Source organism: Taudactylus pleione, unplaced genomic scaffold (genome assembly GCF_031769625.1).
Source record: "Taudactylus pleione unplaced genomic scaffold, aTauple2 ptg000217l, whole genome shotgun sequence".
Classification (NCBI taxonomy): Eukaryota; Metazoa; Chordata; class Amphibia; order Anura; family Myobatrachidae; genus Taudactylus; species Taudactylus pleione.
In genome coordinates, this window is record NW_028284619.1 from 3,166,258 (window position 1) to 3,182,695 (window position 16,438).

The 16,438-nt window shown below is 46.1% G+C and overlaps 1 protein-coding gene across 2 annotated transcripts in view; it reads left to right on the forward strand.

Annotated features, from left to right (window-relative positions):
• The first annotated feature begins 3,488 nt into the window (after nt 1-3,488).
• The window catches only part of DCP1A (decapping mRNA 1A), an 87,525-nt gene continuing 74,575 nt past the window's right edge, over nt 3,489-16,438 (forward strand). The window contains exons 1-3 of one of the 2 annotated variants that reach the window (XM_088478681.1): nt 3,489-3,698; nt 11,686-11,726; nt 13,610-13,737. In XM_088478681.1, coding sequence (XP_088334807.1) covers nt 3,564-3,698; nt 11,686-11,726; nt 13,610-13,737 — 304 coding nt within the window. In that variant the 5' untranslated portion in view covers nt 3,489-3,563. The remainder of the gene's footprint in view (nt 3,699-11,685; nt 11,727-13,609; nt 13,738-16,438) is intronic. The other variant, XM_088478680.1, reaches the window with a different exon arrangement.

Sequence of the window (16,438 nt, forward strand, 5' to 3'; positions counted from 1 at the left end):
CTATGCCCCCACTCCCCAGCATTTTATGTCCCCAATTTCCAGCAGCCCTCCTTCTATGTCCCCAATTCCCAGCCAGCCCCATGCCTTTTATGTCCTCACTCAGCAGCCCCCCTTCTAATCCCCAGCCAGCCTCTTTCTATGTCCCCACTTCCCAGCCTTTTATGTCCCAACTCCCCACAGGCCCCTTCTATGTCCCCACTCCCCAGCCTTTTATGTCCCCACTCCCCAGCCAGTCCCCTTCTATGTCCCCAATCCCCAGCAGCCCTCCTTCTGTCCCCAATTCCCAGCCAGGCCCATTTCTTTTATGTCCCCACTCCTCAGCAGCCCCCCTTCTATGTCCCTAATCCCCAGCCAGGCCCCTTCTATGTCCCCACTCCCCAGCAGGCCCAGTCTGTTATGTCCCCACTCCCCACAGCCCCCCTTCTATGTCCCCACACCCCAGAAGCCCCATTCTATGTCCCCACTGTCCATCCTTTTATGTCTCCACTCCCCAGCAGCCCCCCTTCTATGTCCCCACTCCCCCGCATCCCCCCCTTCTATGTCCCCATTCCCTAGCCAGCCCACCTTCTATGTCCCTAATCCCTAGACCACTTCTATGTCCCCACTCCCCAGTAGGCCCAGCTTTTTATGACCCCACTCCTCAGCAGCACTCCTTTTATGTCCCCACTCCTCAGCCAGCCCCCTTCTATGTCCCCATACCCCAGCGTTTTATGTCCCCAATCCCCAGCAGCCCTCCTTCTATGTCCCCAATTCCCAGCCAATCCCCTTCTATGTCCCCACTCCTCAGCAGGCCCAGTCTTTTATGTCCCGACTCCCCAAAGGCCCCCTTCCAGGGCGTAACTAGAGTGGGCACCGCAAGGCAGGGGACTCTGTTTGGGCCTGTCAATTTTTCTATTTATTATCATTTATTTTATCCCCAGCATCTCCTGGCCTCCCCATTTCTTCCCTAGCCCTTCTCCATAAGGCCATGGACCTTTTTCAGGTGACCTATCTTATGTCCCTATTTAAAAAAAATGGGGGGGAAGTAGCCAATGCTCTCTGGCACAGGGCACCAAAAAGTCTAGTTACGGCTCTGCCCCTTCTATGTCCCCACTCCCCAGCCTTTTATTTTCCCCCCTCCTCAGCAGCCCTCCTTCTATTCCCCTAGTCTCCAGCAGGCCCCCTTCAATGTCCTCACTCCTCAGCAGCCCCCCTTCTATGTTCCTAATCCCCAGCCAACCCCCTTCTATGTCCCTATTCCCCAGCATCCCTACTTCTATTTCCCTACTCCCTAGCAGGTCCCCTTCTATATCCCCACTCCCTGGCAGGCCCCCTTCCATGTCCCCACTCCCCAGCAGGCCCAACCTTTTATGTCCCCACTCCCCTCAGGCCCCCTTCTATGTCCCCACTCCCCAGCAGCCCTCTTCTATGTCCACACTCCCCAGCCAGCCCCAGCAGCCACCCCTTCTATGTCCCTACGCCCCAGCCAGCTCCAGCAGCCCCCCTTCTATGTCCCCACTCCACAGCCAGTCCCCCTTCTATGTCCCCACTCCACAGCCAGCCCCCCTTCTATGTCCCTATTCCCCAGCCATCGCCCTTCTATGTCCCCACTCCCCAGCCTTTTATGACCCCACTCCCCAGCCTTTTATGTCCCCACTTCTCAGCAGCCCTCCTTTTATGTCCCCACTCTGCAGCGTTTTATGTCCCCAATCCCCAGCAGCCCTCTATGTCCCCAATTCCCAGCCAGCCTCCTTCCTCTTATGTTCTCACTCAACAGTCCTCCTTCTATGTCCCTAATCCACAGCCAGCCCCCTTCTATGTTCCCACTCCCCTGCACCCCCCCCTTATAAGTCCCACTCCCCAGCCTTTTATGTCCCCACTCCCCAGCAGCCCACCTTCTATGTCCCCCCAGGAGGACAGATTGGAGTGGAGACAAGTGGCAGGTCAGACAAGTTGAGGTTGCAGTAGTGCAGACTGGAGATGACCAGTGAGTGGAATAGTGTATTAGTTGTCTCCAGGGTGATAAAGGGTCTGGTCCTGGAGAAATTTCTGAGATGGAAACGGCAGAACTGCGAGAGGTACTAAATGTGTGGTTTGAAGAAGAGGTACCGATTGTGGGGTTTGAAGGATTCAAGAATAACTCCAAGACATTGGGCTAGAGGAGATGGGGTGCTGTCAGTAGATAAAGAAATTGTGGGATGTGAGGTTATTCGGGAGAAGATAATCAGCTCAGTCTTATTAAATTTAAGAAAGCAATGGGACATCCAGGAAGAAATAGCAGAGACAGTTGGAGATACGAGTGAGAGAGATCAGGGGAGGAAAGGTAAATATGAGTATAATCAGAAAAGAGATATTGGAGGCCAAAAGAGCCTACTACACCCTGTATGACACTACCCTCTTGTGGCTGTCCTCCTTCTTTATCTCCTCTCATGACTGCACCCCTCCCCTCCAGTTCCTCTTCCAGTAGGTGTCCCCCAAGGTTCTGTTCTTGAACCTCTCCTATTCTCCCTCTATACCTCCTCTTTAGGTGAACTGATCTGCTACTTTGGGGTGTAGTAGGTATTACCGCCGGACGCAGGGCCGGCGGTTCAAATCCCGACAGTGGCAGCCCGGCAAGGGTGAAAATCCTGATCGTCCCTAAGGTAAGTATCGCTAACCTAATTCCCCCCCTTAAGGGTGCCTAACCCTAATCCCCTCTCTAAGTGCCTAAACCTAACCCCCCCTTCCCCGCAGCCTAAACCTCAATCTCCCGGGGGGGTGCCTAACCCTAACCCCCCTTCCCCTAACCTAACCCTCCCCCCCCCCCTCCCTCGTGGCTGCCCGCACCCGACTTACCTGCATTCGGTATGCTGGGCGTCGGTCTTCCGGCGTCTGGTTAATGACAGGCGTTGAGTTTTCGACGCCTGTCATTAGTACCACGCCGGGACTAGAAAGTCAGGAAGCCGGCGGTCGGCATTTAGACCGTCGGCTTCCAAACTACATCCCATGTCATACAGACCGAGGGAGTTATTATGTTGTATCCCTGTAATTGTTTTTGAATGTTACCTCTCAATAAATTTTGTTTAAAAAAAAAGGATGAACAGATCTGAGTCCTGGACAACCTTTCTTCATAGATACGCTGATCTATGCATATGTCCAGTACACACACACCCATGTTTTTTGAATGATAAATTATTTACCTGATATGTTACACTATTAGGCGCTTGTTCCTTCCCCCACTACCTCATCCTGCAACTCTGCAGCTGTGTTGGGACTTGGCCATTACATCTAGGCTCATGAGTGTCCCTGTTTAAAGTATGATAAGCCTAATTATATCCTACCCAACATAGTGCTGCTGAAACTTATTATCCCTCAAGAGCTGGAAAGCTACAGGTTGCTTAACCAATATAAACTGTGCTCTCTGCATTACATTCGATCACCACCCCTGGATCTATGCTGCCAGGGCCCCCTGGGATCTGTTTTTAGTAAGCAGTGTCTCCAGGATGAATGACTAGCGGCACCATACTTCGGTCGGAACGTTGCGGAGGCGCTCAGGCGGCCGGGGAAGGTTTAAGGCTGTGCGCGGGCTGTTGCCCTCATCCAAGATGGAGCCGCGGAGTAAAGTGGGGCATGAGATGAGCCTGGCTGCCCTGCGCCACAATGACCCGTACATCAGCGGCATTGTAGACGTGACCGGGCAGGTGGCTCTGTATAGCTTCAGCGCAAAGGCCAACGAGTGGGTGAGTGACCCGGGAGCCTTAACGATCAGGCACTGGTATAGTCCACCCCCCTCCAACACTGTGCCTCCATAATGTCCTCCCCAGTTACTACCCCCCTCCAACACTGTGCCTCCATAATGTCCTCCCCAGTGACCATCTTCCAAATGATCCTTCATGGGCACAGTACTTCTGGTGTTGGCTGCTTTGTGCAATTCTCAGTACTGACCCGGCATCTAGATTGTGTCACATGTATTCTATAAAGCCCAGTACCTCTGTCATGGGCAGTCTTCGGTGTATGCTAGGTCCACTGAGTATCTATTGCCACTGTTGGGCAATGTTACAAAGGTGACATATAGACACTAAAGGGGGGAGGGGGTTCTAGACACGTCCTAAGTGTATTTTGTTTCCACTAAAGTAATGTGTTTTTTTTTTTACAAATATTTTCTTGACTTAATTAAACAACTTTAAAAAGATGGCTTTCTGATAACATATTTGAATTAATAATTGTCAGTTAAGTAATTAATAAAGGGTTTTGCTAATGTCCTGAGTGAGATAGGAATGGAATCTGGCAGTGTTTTAAAGCAGGTGACTAGACAGAGTGAAGGTCTGGGTGTGCGGAGTAAAGTTGGGCGCAGGTACTTGAGAGATAGTGATGTGGGCATATGTACTTTGTAAGGCGCTGCGTAACACTTGTGGCGCCATATAAATCAACGATGATAATAATAATGTATAAGGAATAGTGACATCGGGAGGAGAGAAGAAGCTGAGCTCTATTTGCACAACATCAGATGGGTTGATGAAATGAATGATGGATTTGGGGGCAAACACTATACAATGATCTTGTTGGGTTAAAGTACCAAGATCGCATGATATATCGTATAGTTTGTACCCAGCTGTAGTTGGACACATGGGATAAAAGAGTAGGAGAGAGGGGACACGGGAGAATAGATAGATTCAGGTGTTGCCTGCATAGAGGTGGCTGTGGAGGCTGCAGGATGGTATAAGTTCACCAACAGAAGTGGTATCAAGACTGAGAAAAGCAGAGCAACAGCAGATGGACCCTGACCGATACAGGGAATGTGATGTGCCAGTAGTAGGAACACTGATAAGGCTTTCAGAAAGGTACTGTAGTCGGAATTGGTATGAAATACCGCCGGCCGGCAGCAGTCCGACAGGAGCAGAGTGCGACGCAGCGGAAGCCCGACAGCGCTGGAAATCCCGATCGTGGATAGGTAAGTATCCACTAACCTAACCCTAACCCTCCTTAGGGGTGCCTAACCCTAACTTCCCCCTCTAAGTGCCTAACCCTAACCTCCCCCTTCCCCGCTGCCTAACCCTAAGTCCCCCCCGGGGGTGCCTAACCCTAACCCTCCCTCCCCCTAGCCTAACCCTAACCTTCCCGGGGGGGTGCCTAACCCTAAGTCCCCCCCCGGGAGCCCTAAACCTAACCCTCCCCCCCCCCCCCCCGTGGCTGTCCGCTCGCGGCGCCCGGCATCACTACGATCGTGATGCCGGTCTCCCGGCGTCGGGGAAATGCGGGCGTCTACATCTAGACGCCCGGCATTTCACCCTTGCCGGGATAAGACAGTCGGGAAGCCAGCTGCCGGTATTTAGGCAGTCGGCTTCCCGATTGCCTCCCCTGTAGTCAGCTGAATAGAACGGAGCATGGAGATCAAGGAGAATGAATATAGAAAAGTGACCCATCAGCTTAGCTGTGATGTGATTGTCAGTCACTTTAGTGAGAGAGTCTCAGTAGAGTGAAGGGTACAGAAACTGTTTATGTAACAATGACAGAAGAACATTAGAACTAGGGAGTGTCCACTGTGATGGGTGGTAGATATCCAATAGGAAAGAAATGTCAGTGTCAATCAGGGCCGTAACTAGGGTTGTACAATTGGTGCCGAAATAGAGCATGGGGCTCTGTGGGCGGCACTGATGCTCACCCAGGGCCCTTGCTTCTGGCTAGCAGAGTGCCTGGAACAAAACCCTGCAGCCCGTAACGCTGCGACTGTGCCGTCCATAGCATCATTTTGGCACTACAGGCAGGCAGCTTGCTGTGTGTACAGCTGCCCAGAGCATCATACACTCTGGGCACTGCTGCACTTCCGGGTGCTGGCATCCCCTTTACGTATTATGTCATGTGCAAAGGGGGCAGTTGGGCACTGTTGAGCCCTGTTAGTGTCCAGGTGTCAATAGAGCTATTGATGAGGATGGTAAGATCCCCAAGAATGAGTGGGTAGGTCGGCTTTGAAGATGTGAGTGACCCAGGCTGCAAAGTTGTCAGTGACATGGGATTGGAGGGTTGTGGTGATGATGTAGAGAAGACGCATAGTATCTGCTTCATAGGAGGATAGAGCTAAGAGGGAATGACCTGGAGGGTACAGCCTGAGACCTATTGGAAGCCTACTACACCACTTGGTTCACTACCAAGTTGAAGAGTGTAGATGAGGCAATAGATCTACAAGGGAAGCCGTGTAAACAGGGGGAGCCAAGTTTCAATAACAACAGAGATTGATGGAATTAGAAGTTAGAGAGGAATAGGTGACAGATGGATGTGAGACTCTGTCAGGAAAATGTAGATTTCCAAAGTGTGCAAGAAAAGGACAGCAGAGACACGTGAGTGAGTTTGGCAGGTACATGGTGGGTAGAAGGAGGAGCATAAATACATAATGGGGATTGTGTAGGCCCACTGTTGTGACGGGTTGATGTCGCCAACAGCCGGGAGAGGAGGTCTGTGAGAAAGAGGTCCGAGGGATGCGATATATTGGTTTGAGTGTTGTGCCATCTTAAGCTGTGGAGTGAGGAGGGTGCCGACAAGAAAGGCGGTAATGTGGGTAAGTAATAAAAGTGAGGGTTGAGTAGATATTTTGGAGAGAATGCAGGTGGAGGGTGGATTATAAATTTATCACGGATAATTAATAGAAAGTACAAGACTGTGTGTGCACATTAAGGAGTAATAACAGGTTCAACATGATGTCACAGAGAGCATCACAATAAAGTGAAGAACAGTCTTCGGAAGCATGTGTTGTAAACCATTCTATAGGTAATGTCCAGGTAGTGCTGTATGTAACAGCTAGCGTCTGCTCTTGTTAATACACTATTTATTACTTAAGTGGTGTAATGAAGAAATAAGCCTAAATTCCTAAAGTAAATTGTTCCATTCAATACAGTGAAGTTACACTACATTGAATGACAAAAAAAAAAAATCCTAAAATGAGCCCGGAGTGTAGACAGTATTACTCAGTATTAATACCCATCATCCGTAACATTAAAGCCACCTGCCTAATATTGGTCCCCGTTGTGCCGAAAACAGTTCTGTCCTGTGACTATAAAAGACTTCTGAAGGTGCCATGTGGTATCCAGTGATGTGTGGTGAGGCGAGGCAGAGCCTTTCCTGTCATACTTGGGTATATGCCAGAGGTTTGACTATAAAAATAAGAAAAATGTAAAGAATGTATTATAAATATCTTCTTTGTATTATTCTAATATTTTTTATAGTCAAAACTCTTTAATAAAAAGTGTATGGCAGGTGAGGCACTGCCTCCCCTCTCTACCTTTTACACACATCCCTGATCTAAACTCACCAAATTTCCATCACTATATACTGCTGCACCTTTGTATAATGCTCACATGAACCCTCGGGTTTATATATGTGTCTGTAAAGCTGGCTCTGATACTAGCCAGTGCCTCCCCAGCCATTTACCTCACCGCACGTCACTGGTGGTATCTAGCACCAAGACTTTAGCAGCTGATCCTTTTAGTCCTGTAAAGGCCCCCATACACAGTGCGATTTGTAATCGTATCTGAAGTCGCATACGGTTTCCCTTGAAAATTCTTCCCTTCAGATAAAGGACGATTTGTATTTAAAATGCAAAGATTCCACATAAGACCATACGATTTGATCAATCGTATATGATTGATCGTATGCAGCACATTATGACACGATTAATTTGCTGGAATGTCATTACGGGAGGGCTTATCTTGTGGCTATAAAGGCAGCAGCCATTTTAACATTTTTGCACACTCTGCTCAATGACTAGTGAGGCTACGTTTACCCTGCTGAACGTACTTTGCTAGTGTGTTTTGCTTTGTTTTAAAGGCTTGCCTTTACAAAGTGTGATTTCAGCTTTCTTGATGGATTCCTATTGCTTTAAGCTTCTTCTAGCCTATGGCTATCTGAGACTCAAAAGTGAAGGAATTCAGGAGAGATGGATGAGGATGAGATCCTGCTGGACCAAGGAGTGGCTGACGAGGAGAGAGATTCGCTCTTATATGCCCCTGCTGATGGAGCTTAGGGAGAATAACCCGGACAACTATCGCAACTTCCTGCGTATGGATGACTCCATTTTCCAGGAGCTTCTGCGTCTGGTGACCCCCATTATCCAAAGGCAGGACACCAATATGAGGATGGCCATCCCGGCCGAGGAGAGGTTGGTGGCTACCCTGCGGTATCTGGCCACCGGATGGTCTTTTGAAGACCTGAAGTTTGGGACCCTTCTTTCTGCCCAGGCGTTGGGGCGCATCATCCCGGACACCTGTGTGGCCATTATCAATTTCCTGAAGTTCAACTACTTCAAAGTAAGTACAAACACTACACTTTTTTTTTTTTTTAAACGCACTGTGTGTAATAAAATCAACCAACATGGCTGTATATTTATATAAAATGTTTGCGTAGTAAAAGACAAAACCAACATGGCTGCTTTTTCTTGTTTTAGAAAAACAAATAGTATATAAAATATGTAAAAACTACAATATCAGCCAGTTCTTTGTCGCCCAATACCAGCTGCATGGTATCTGGTGTGTCAGATGACGGATTGAACAGGCCCAAAAGCACATGGCGCAAGGACAGAATGAGACCCTGGCAACCAACTATCCGTCCTTGTGCCATGCGCTTAGTGGACCTGCCCGATCCACATCACCCACACCCCATACCATGCAGCAGGTACTGAGAGAGAAAAAACTGGCTGATACAGTAGAAAAACATTTGAATAAAACTGTTTTCTATTTGCAGGAAGACACAAATATAATTTTTAGCAACAAGTTATATTTAAATTAAAGAATAAACCATTGGCTGGCTTGCTCATCCTCCGCCAACATGCCACTATATACACCGGCTGAGGATGTTGAATGGTTACTGATTTGTGGCAATGGCTGACTGGGATGGGGCGTTGGCTGGGGTGGGGATGACCCCATTTGTAGTGTTGGTTGGTAATTTGGTGGCGGTGGGTAACTCTGGGATGCAGATGGCCTATAGCAGGGCTGCATCATTGTCTGGTGATCGGGCTCATCAGTCAGCCTTGTATTGCTGGTTAGATTTTGTTCCGAGGTGGTCGAACATATCGGGGGGCTTGTTTAAAGCCATCTTGACCTGGTCTAACAGCGGATTCTGCGTAATCTGGTTCTTGCGTTTGTATTTCCTGCGTTTAGGGGTAGGTTGCGAGAACTCTATTACTTCGGCTTCACTGCCGCTTTGGGAGGGAATTTTCAGGCTGACCATCAAGTCGAGGTTAGGTGTTGGAGGAAAGACAGAAATGATTACTGTTAAATTTAGGTTTTACAAATGTTTAATTAAATTTTTTACTTTTTTCTAGTTTCCGACAATGATGGAGAACTGGCAGACCATCGAAGAGGAATTTGACCATAGATGGAACTTCCCGAACTGTGGAGGAGCCATAGACGGGAAACACATCAGGATTAATCCACCTGCCCACAGCAGATCCTTTTACTACAATTATAAAGGATTTAACAGTATAGTGCTCATGGCGGTTGTCAACGCAAATTATGAGTTTATTTTTGTGGATGTGGGCAAAAATGGCCATGCTTCGGATGGGGGTTCATTTAAGCAAACCCTCTTCTATGAGAGACTGGCATCCCAACCCCTGAACCTGCCGCCAACTAAAGAAACCAAGCACGTCCTAAACTTTGTGTTTGTGGCTGATGAGGCGTTTGCTCTTCACGAGCATTTGCTGAAGCCACATGCACAACGCGCCCTGACACATGACAAAACCATTTTCAAATACCGTCTTTCCAGAGCGAGGTGAGTAGTTGAAAACTCATTTGGAATATTAAGCAACCATTTCTGGATATTTCACACAAACATTAACCTGCGTGTGGAGAAAATAGATAAAGATGTGTTGACCTTTAAAACTTACAACTTCGCTGGAGGAGGCTTCTACATTGTCTGGGTTTTCCCCTGCAGCTTCCTCAGGCACAGTATCCCCCAATAAGGCCTGTGACTGGCGGACAGGCTCCTGATCATGGAGGAATTTTAAAAGATCAAAGTACCAGAGTGTACTCGTGTACATATCTGCTGCCCCTGCTCCGGATGCCCGAGACTCGTTCTGCCTCCGATTCTCTCAGACATAAACAGTGCGCAAAAATTTTGCACTTGACCCAACCTTGATCCGCCTCATTATAATAGGGCTTGCTTAGATTCACAAGTGCCTGGACTGAAGCAGCTCTCATGGTTGTGTTCCGATAATTGGCACTTTTAACTCTCCAAAGACATTCCTGATGACGGAACTCTTCTATAAATTCCTGTTTAAAAATATATCTTATCTTTTTATTTTTTCAAAGTTTATCCTTTTATTGTTTTGATGCGTTTAGTTTACAAAAAAGTTTTTACATTTGGAATGTTTGAAGGTTTTAAATAGTTTTGTTAAGGTTTTGTCTTTTTTTAATGTTTATAAATTTGTTTATATGGTTTAAAATGTTTTAATAAAATTGGATTTGTATAAAATAAATTTCTAACTGGTTAGGGTTTGTAATAAATTCTAAAGGGGGAAAAGAAGCATGGTGTTGTGTATTATAAACAGCACATTGGTGGTGCAATGGTATGCATTGGTGGGGCAGGGGTTAATACGCATTGGTGGGGCAGGGGGTTTATTATACACATTGGTGGAACAGTGTTGTATATACTTGAAAACAATGAATCAAGCCAACTACTGACATACGATCTATCCTACTTGTTCTTTTCTTCTTCTCCATGACATCTGACACAAAATGGCGGCGGGGAGTGGCCAGGGACATCGTAGCTCGTACATCGGATCGCAGATGAGCAAAAGTACATACGATGTTTGTCACATCATACACAATCGGTTGAGATCTCTCTGCAAAACCATCTGATCTGCGATCCAACTAGAGGACGGCGGGGGCACGCATCTGGGTCGCAGAACACACAAAATACACCTATTTTCACACGATTGGTCTGTCCATCCTGTCGGAGCTGGCCATATCATGTAAAAAATCATCCCGTGTATGGGCACCTTAAGTTTTGAGGTGGGGCCTCCATGGCTCGGACTTGTTTTAATAGCACATCCCACATACGGGCGCATGACATCTGTTCACGTGGCAGCAGAATGGCAGCAGCCAGGCTGTTGGCGCTGCTAATAGGGCAGGACCCTAAAACAGCCTAGCGTGAACACTTGGTAGGTACTAACCACTGCATACTGGGCACACCCCACAAGCCTGCCGTTTCGGTGATGCTCTGACTCGGTCGTCTAGCCATCACAATTTGTCCCGTGTAAAAGTCGCTCAGATCCATGCGCATGCTTATTTTTCCTTCTTCCAACACATCAACTTCTAGAACTGAGTGCTCACTTGCTGCCTAATATATCCCGCCCCTTCACCGATGCCAAGGTAACCAGATGATCAATGTTATTCACTTCACCAGTCAGTGGCTTTAATGTTATGGCTGCTGGATGTATGTATGCATGGACACTACTCCAGTGCCCATCAGATATATGTATAGTAAATAGTACAAGTAATGCTTATCACACAGTAACTCATTGTGTAAGTGTAGCTGGTAAAACTACTGGGGCAGATCTTGTCCTGCTCTAACTCAATGATTTATTTAGTGTTGAATGTTTCGGAGCAGGCCTAACATGTTACATATTCCAATATGAACAGCGCCATATCCCACTTGCCAGTGATGACCTGATGCAAATATTGTACTTTCATAAGAAAATTAAATCAATCTTGTTCTTGTTTTTTTTGTTTCTCAATACAGGAGAAAACTGAAATAGAAGGGACCTTATTTGTGTATACAAGGTATGTATAGAAGCACCAGCAAAGCTGACCCTTTTTCTTTGTAATTATTATTTTTTTTTTAGTTAACCATTCCCCAATCTAAAGTAGTGAGGTCAAAATATTTACAAAGCTCACCTATTCATCAGATATGTGACTGTGTGTATTTGTCATGTTAAAATGTACCTATCAGCATTCACTATATAATGCATGCTTAACCAATACCAGCATTTGCAGAGGCTGTGGATTGAACACTTTAGCAGTGCAGAATAAAGGTGCGTACACACTAGACGACGTTCTCATGATGTAATATCATGAGCGGTTTCCCTTGAGCTCTCCCCGACACTCCAGGACACGATGTGCAGCAAAAGCTGCATGATGTGACACAAGTTCTATTGTGCTAAGCTCGCGATTTGCTGATCTTTAGATCGTGCCCGATAGCAGAGACACAGATGCTTGCACGAATCGGGGAGATCCATGATGCATGCATCTGTGTAAAAATAAATAAATAATTAAGCACGGATGGATCAGCGAGATCCGTCTATGCATCTGTGTCTAAATAAGTACAAAGTGAAAAAATACTTTCATAAAAAATAGATACTCATATTATTCAGAAGTGATCCCAAGATACAGACCACAAGTTGATACTTTGTTATTTCAAAGGAATAATACTAAAGTCACTGTCCAATTTTACACTGTATCAATTCATAAGCTGTTGGGCTTGTATAATAAAATCAGGATTTGTAGCTAGTGATTTACCTGCAGGCTCTAGTCTTGTATTCTAACAGAAGATGGTTAAAGCTGATATTATGCGTGCCCTGTTTCCGGATAGTAATGTATTTAACCCAACCAGCGGGGAAGGAGTGTAGCCGGTATGAGCTGCTCAAGGAAACTGTAAAGCCGCTTTATTAGCAGTAAGTGTTCCCGCTCCGAGTGTGTTGCAGCTCCGGCTGTTATAGTACAAGGACAAAGTTTTCGTCAGTGAAGCCACATCATTCGTGGTATTAGTAATCCCACTCGGAGGTACTGTGAAGCCGCGTATTCAGCGGTAATTGAGGATTTCCCCACTCCAAGTAGATATCAGCTCCGGGTGTTTGAATTTAGGGATGAGACGCTCAGATGTTAAAACCGCGTCAGTTACTAGTGGTCAGGGGTAATACTTGGGCTGGGGGACCCGGTAAAAGGGTTCCCCTGGCTGTGGCATTACACCCCCGCTAGAAACAGTCCGGTGCTGGTTATGGAAATCACAGGGGACCCCTACATCATTTGTCCCCTGTATTTAGCACAACCAGTACTGGGCCTGCCCGAGGCTGGTTGTGCTTTGGGGGGGCAAGTTTTCTTTTTTTTTTTTCACTTTGCATAAAAAAATTTTTTAACACCGCATCGTATACGGATCCGAACGACATATCGTTCAGGCATAAACACTGAACAATATGCCGCTGGATCGTGTACGAGATTGCCAGATCTTGCCTGCTGTAGGCAAGATTTGAAGATGCGATGCACGACCCACGGGTACGCGCATCGGCATCGTGATCATGAGTGGACACTCACAATTTGGACATATTTTACACGATTTGTCGTTCCGATACTTCGAAATCTGGCAACATATCGTCTAGTGTGTACGCACCTTAAGACTCATGGCATGCAGCTCTTTGATGCTCTAGTCATTATTTTGCCTATAACGTAAATGCATGCAGAAGATTATCCTAATCACCGGATCAACTATCTACATTATTTGTGTTTTTAGGCTCTGCGGTCCTTGGTATTAACCCAAGCACGTAATTTAGACATCATGGTCTCCTGCTGACTGTTGTTTGATGAATGATTGCTGTCTGCATGTCCTGTGTTTAAATGTCATCCCTTTGTATCTGAAGAATTTCAAACTGCATCCAATTTCCGCATTTTAGGTCAGCATCTCCCCATCATGGCTTTACGATAATGAATCGGCTTAATATGCACAATTTAGTGGAACCCATCAACAAGGATCTAGAATTTCAGCTCCATGAGCCTTTCCTGCTGTACCGGAATGCAAGCTGTAAGTTTACTATTATAAGTTAAATCTGTCTGCATCACCTAGCCCCCCAAACAGGCCTCTGTACATTCACTTTCAAGCTGTGACAAAGGGGAGAGTGATGATATTCCCTCAACCGCTCAACCACCTATTCACCCAGTCATCTATTATATTTTATTTATTTTTATTTATTAACAGTTTCTTATATAGCGCAGCATATTCCGTTGCGCTTTACAATTGGAAACATTGATAGAACAAAACCGGGTAATAACAGACAGACATAGAGGTAAGAGGGCCCTGCTTGCAAGCTTACAATCTATAGGGAAACTGAATTATATAAAACTGAAGGGTGATAAAAATGATCATCATGCTGGCATGCGCGTACATGTCAGACCTAACGGGCACAGCGCTCGCCAGCGCAAGGTTGTGCAACAGCTGATCCCTGCTGTCACGCGTGTATATGTTGACCCTAACATGCATATGCTTTAACTCCGTTTGGTAGACTGTATGACTTGGGAGGGGTCTTACTGTCCCCTCTCCTCCATTGACTACAGAGTCTGGAGACAAGGAAAGGTAGAAGCTGATTCAGGTAGCAGCACAGATCAGGTAGGAAGGGGGAGAAATATATATAGGGAGGAAGGAGACAGACAACCTCCGGTATAATTGCTAATATCACATATAGCCATACTTTTCTTTCTATGTCTGTATTATAATTTATCCTGTAGCCCCATGGTGCAGGGAAATAAGTAACGCATGTACAGATGTATCCTCATAGATCTACCCTCAATACGCCACGCAGCGCAACTAGCGTGGCGTAAGTGAGCCACCAAGTCCCGCATTACTCGGCTAGCATCGGACGTCTTTTTAATTTTTTTTTTGCCAGAGATGCGTACAAGTCACAATGCGATGGGACTAGGACGCACCAGGAGACACTGCTGATTAATTTGGTATGTGACACCTGTATATCTGTGTGCGACTGAGTCTGTATATGAGCCACAACGGAACTTGGAATGAAAAAAGCTGCGGCTGCTACATTGCAGCACCCTGTATACAGATTCAGGGACTCAGTCACACACAGATATACAAGTGTCACATATCAGATTAATCAGCACAGTCTGCTGGTGTATCTTAGTCGCATGGCATTGCGAGTTAAACGCGTTATCGGCAAAAAAAGACGCCCTGCGCTGGCAGAGTCTCTCTCTATGGGACCTGGCACGCCGAGAGGGGCTTTTTAGCGCATCTGCAGCAAAGGTGTGTAAGGACACATTTGTAGATGACTTGTTAAACGGGTTCTTAATTTAAAAGCGCCAGATGAATTCTTGACCGGTTTTCCCCTTCTACAATCTTATTTCCGTTCACCTTTGTGTATGTTGATCGTCATTGTATATAACTCTATGGAATTACATGCTTTGGTGCCTCTGCTTCCACTGGCTCTACTAGATGGCGTCTACTTCTGACATTATTGTTGTATGGGCGGGTTGGGTATGGAATGCCGGCAGTCGGGATCCTGACAGGGTTAACATACTGACACTGGTTGGTCGACATGCTAACTTTTCCCCTCTCCCTAACCTAACCCTCCCTTTTTGGTGCCTAACCCTAACCTCCCCCCTAGTGCCTAAACCTAACCTCCACGCACCCTAACCCTCCCCCCTTAGTGCCTAAACCTAACCCTCTCCCTAGTGCCTAATCCCCAATACTTTCCTTCGGGGATTCTGGAGACTGGATCCAGAAGCTGTCAGGATTCCGGCGCTTGTATATCAACCTTCGGGATGCAGACTCCATCCCATGTGGCCAGTGTACATGGGTGTGTATAGTATGTATTACCAATCAGAGGCTTTATTGTTGCTTAGTATAAATGTAGAGGTTTGTGTGTCAGAACTGTATTATATAACCATAAAAATAAATCCTTACTAGCTTTTTTTTTTTTTTTTTGGTAAATGCTGCTTTTTTGTTTATCCTAATACTTGAAGGAAAGTATTGGGTTACTAGTGTGCACTCTGCTTACACATACAGTATAATGGGTACATGAATAGAGTGGGTTACTAGTGTGCACTCTGCTTGCACATACAGTATAATGGGTACATTACTAGTGTGGGTTACTAGTGTGCACTCTGCTTACACATACAGTATAATGGGTACATTACTAGAGTGGGTTACTAGTGTGCACTCTGCTTACACATACAGTATAATGGGTACATTACTAGTGTGGGTTACTAGTGTGCACTCTGCTTACACATACAGTATAATGGGTACATTACTAGAGTGGGTTACTAGTGTGCACTCTGCTTACACATACAGTATAATGGGTACATTACTAGTGTGGGTTACTAGTGTGCACTCTGCTTACACATACAGTATAATGGGTACATTACTAGTGTGGTTTACTAGTGTGCACTCTGCTTACACATACAGTATAATGGGTACATTACTAGTGTGGGTTACTAGTGTGCACTCTGCTAACACATATATAATGGGTACATTACTAGTGTGGGTTACTAGTGTGCACTCTGCTAACACATATATAATGGGTACATTACTAGAGTGGCGTCAGATCTCACCCTAAGGTTTTGCGAATGTACAGTATTTTTGCACTGCGGTCACAACTGTACTATACTTAATATAGCACTTTCAGTTGCACAAATATTTGCGTAAAAGTAGCATAATATTAGGGGAAAGTAACATCATATTAGTGGAAAAGTAGTAAAGAGCATGAAGTCTAATGAAC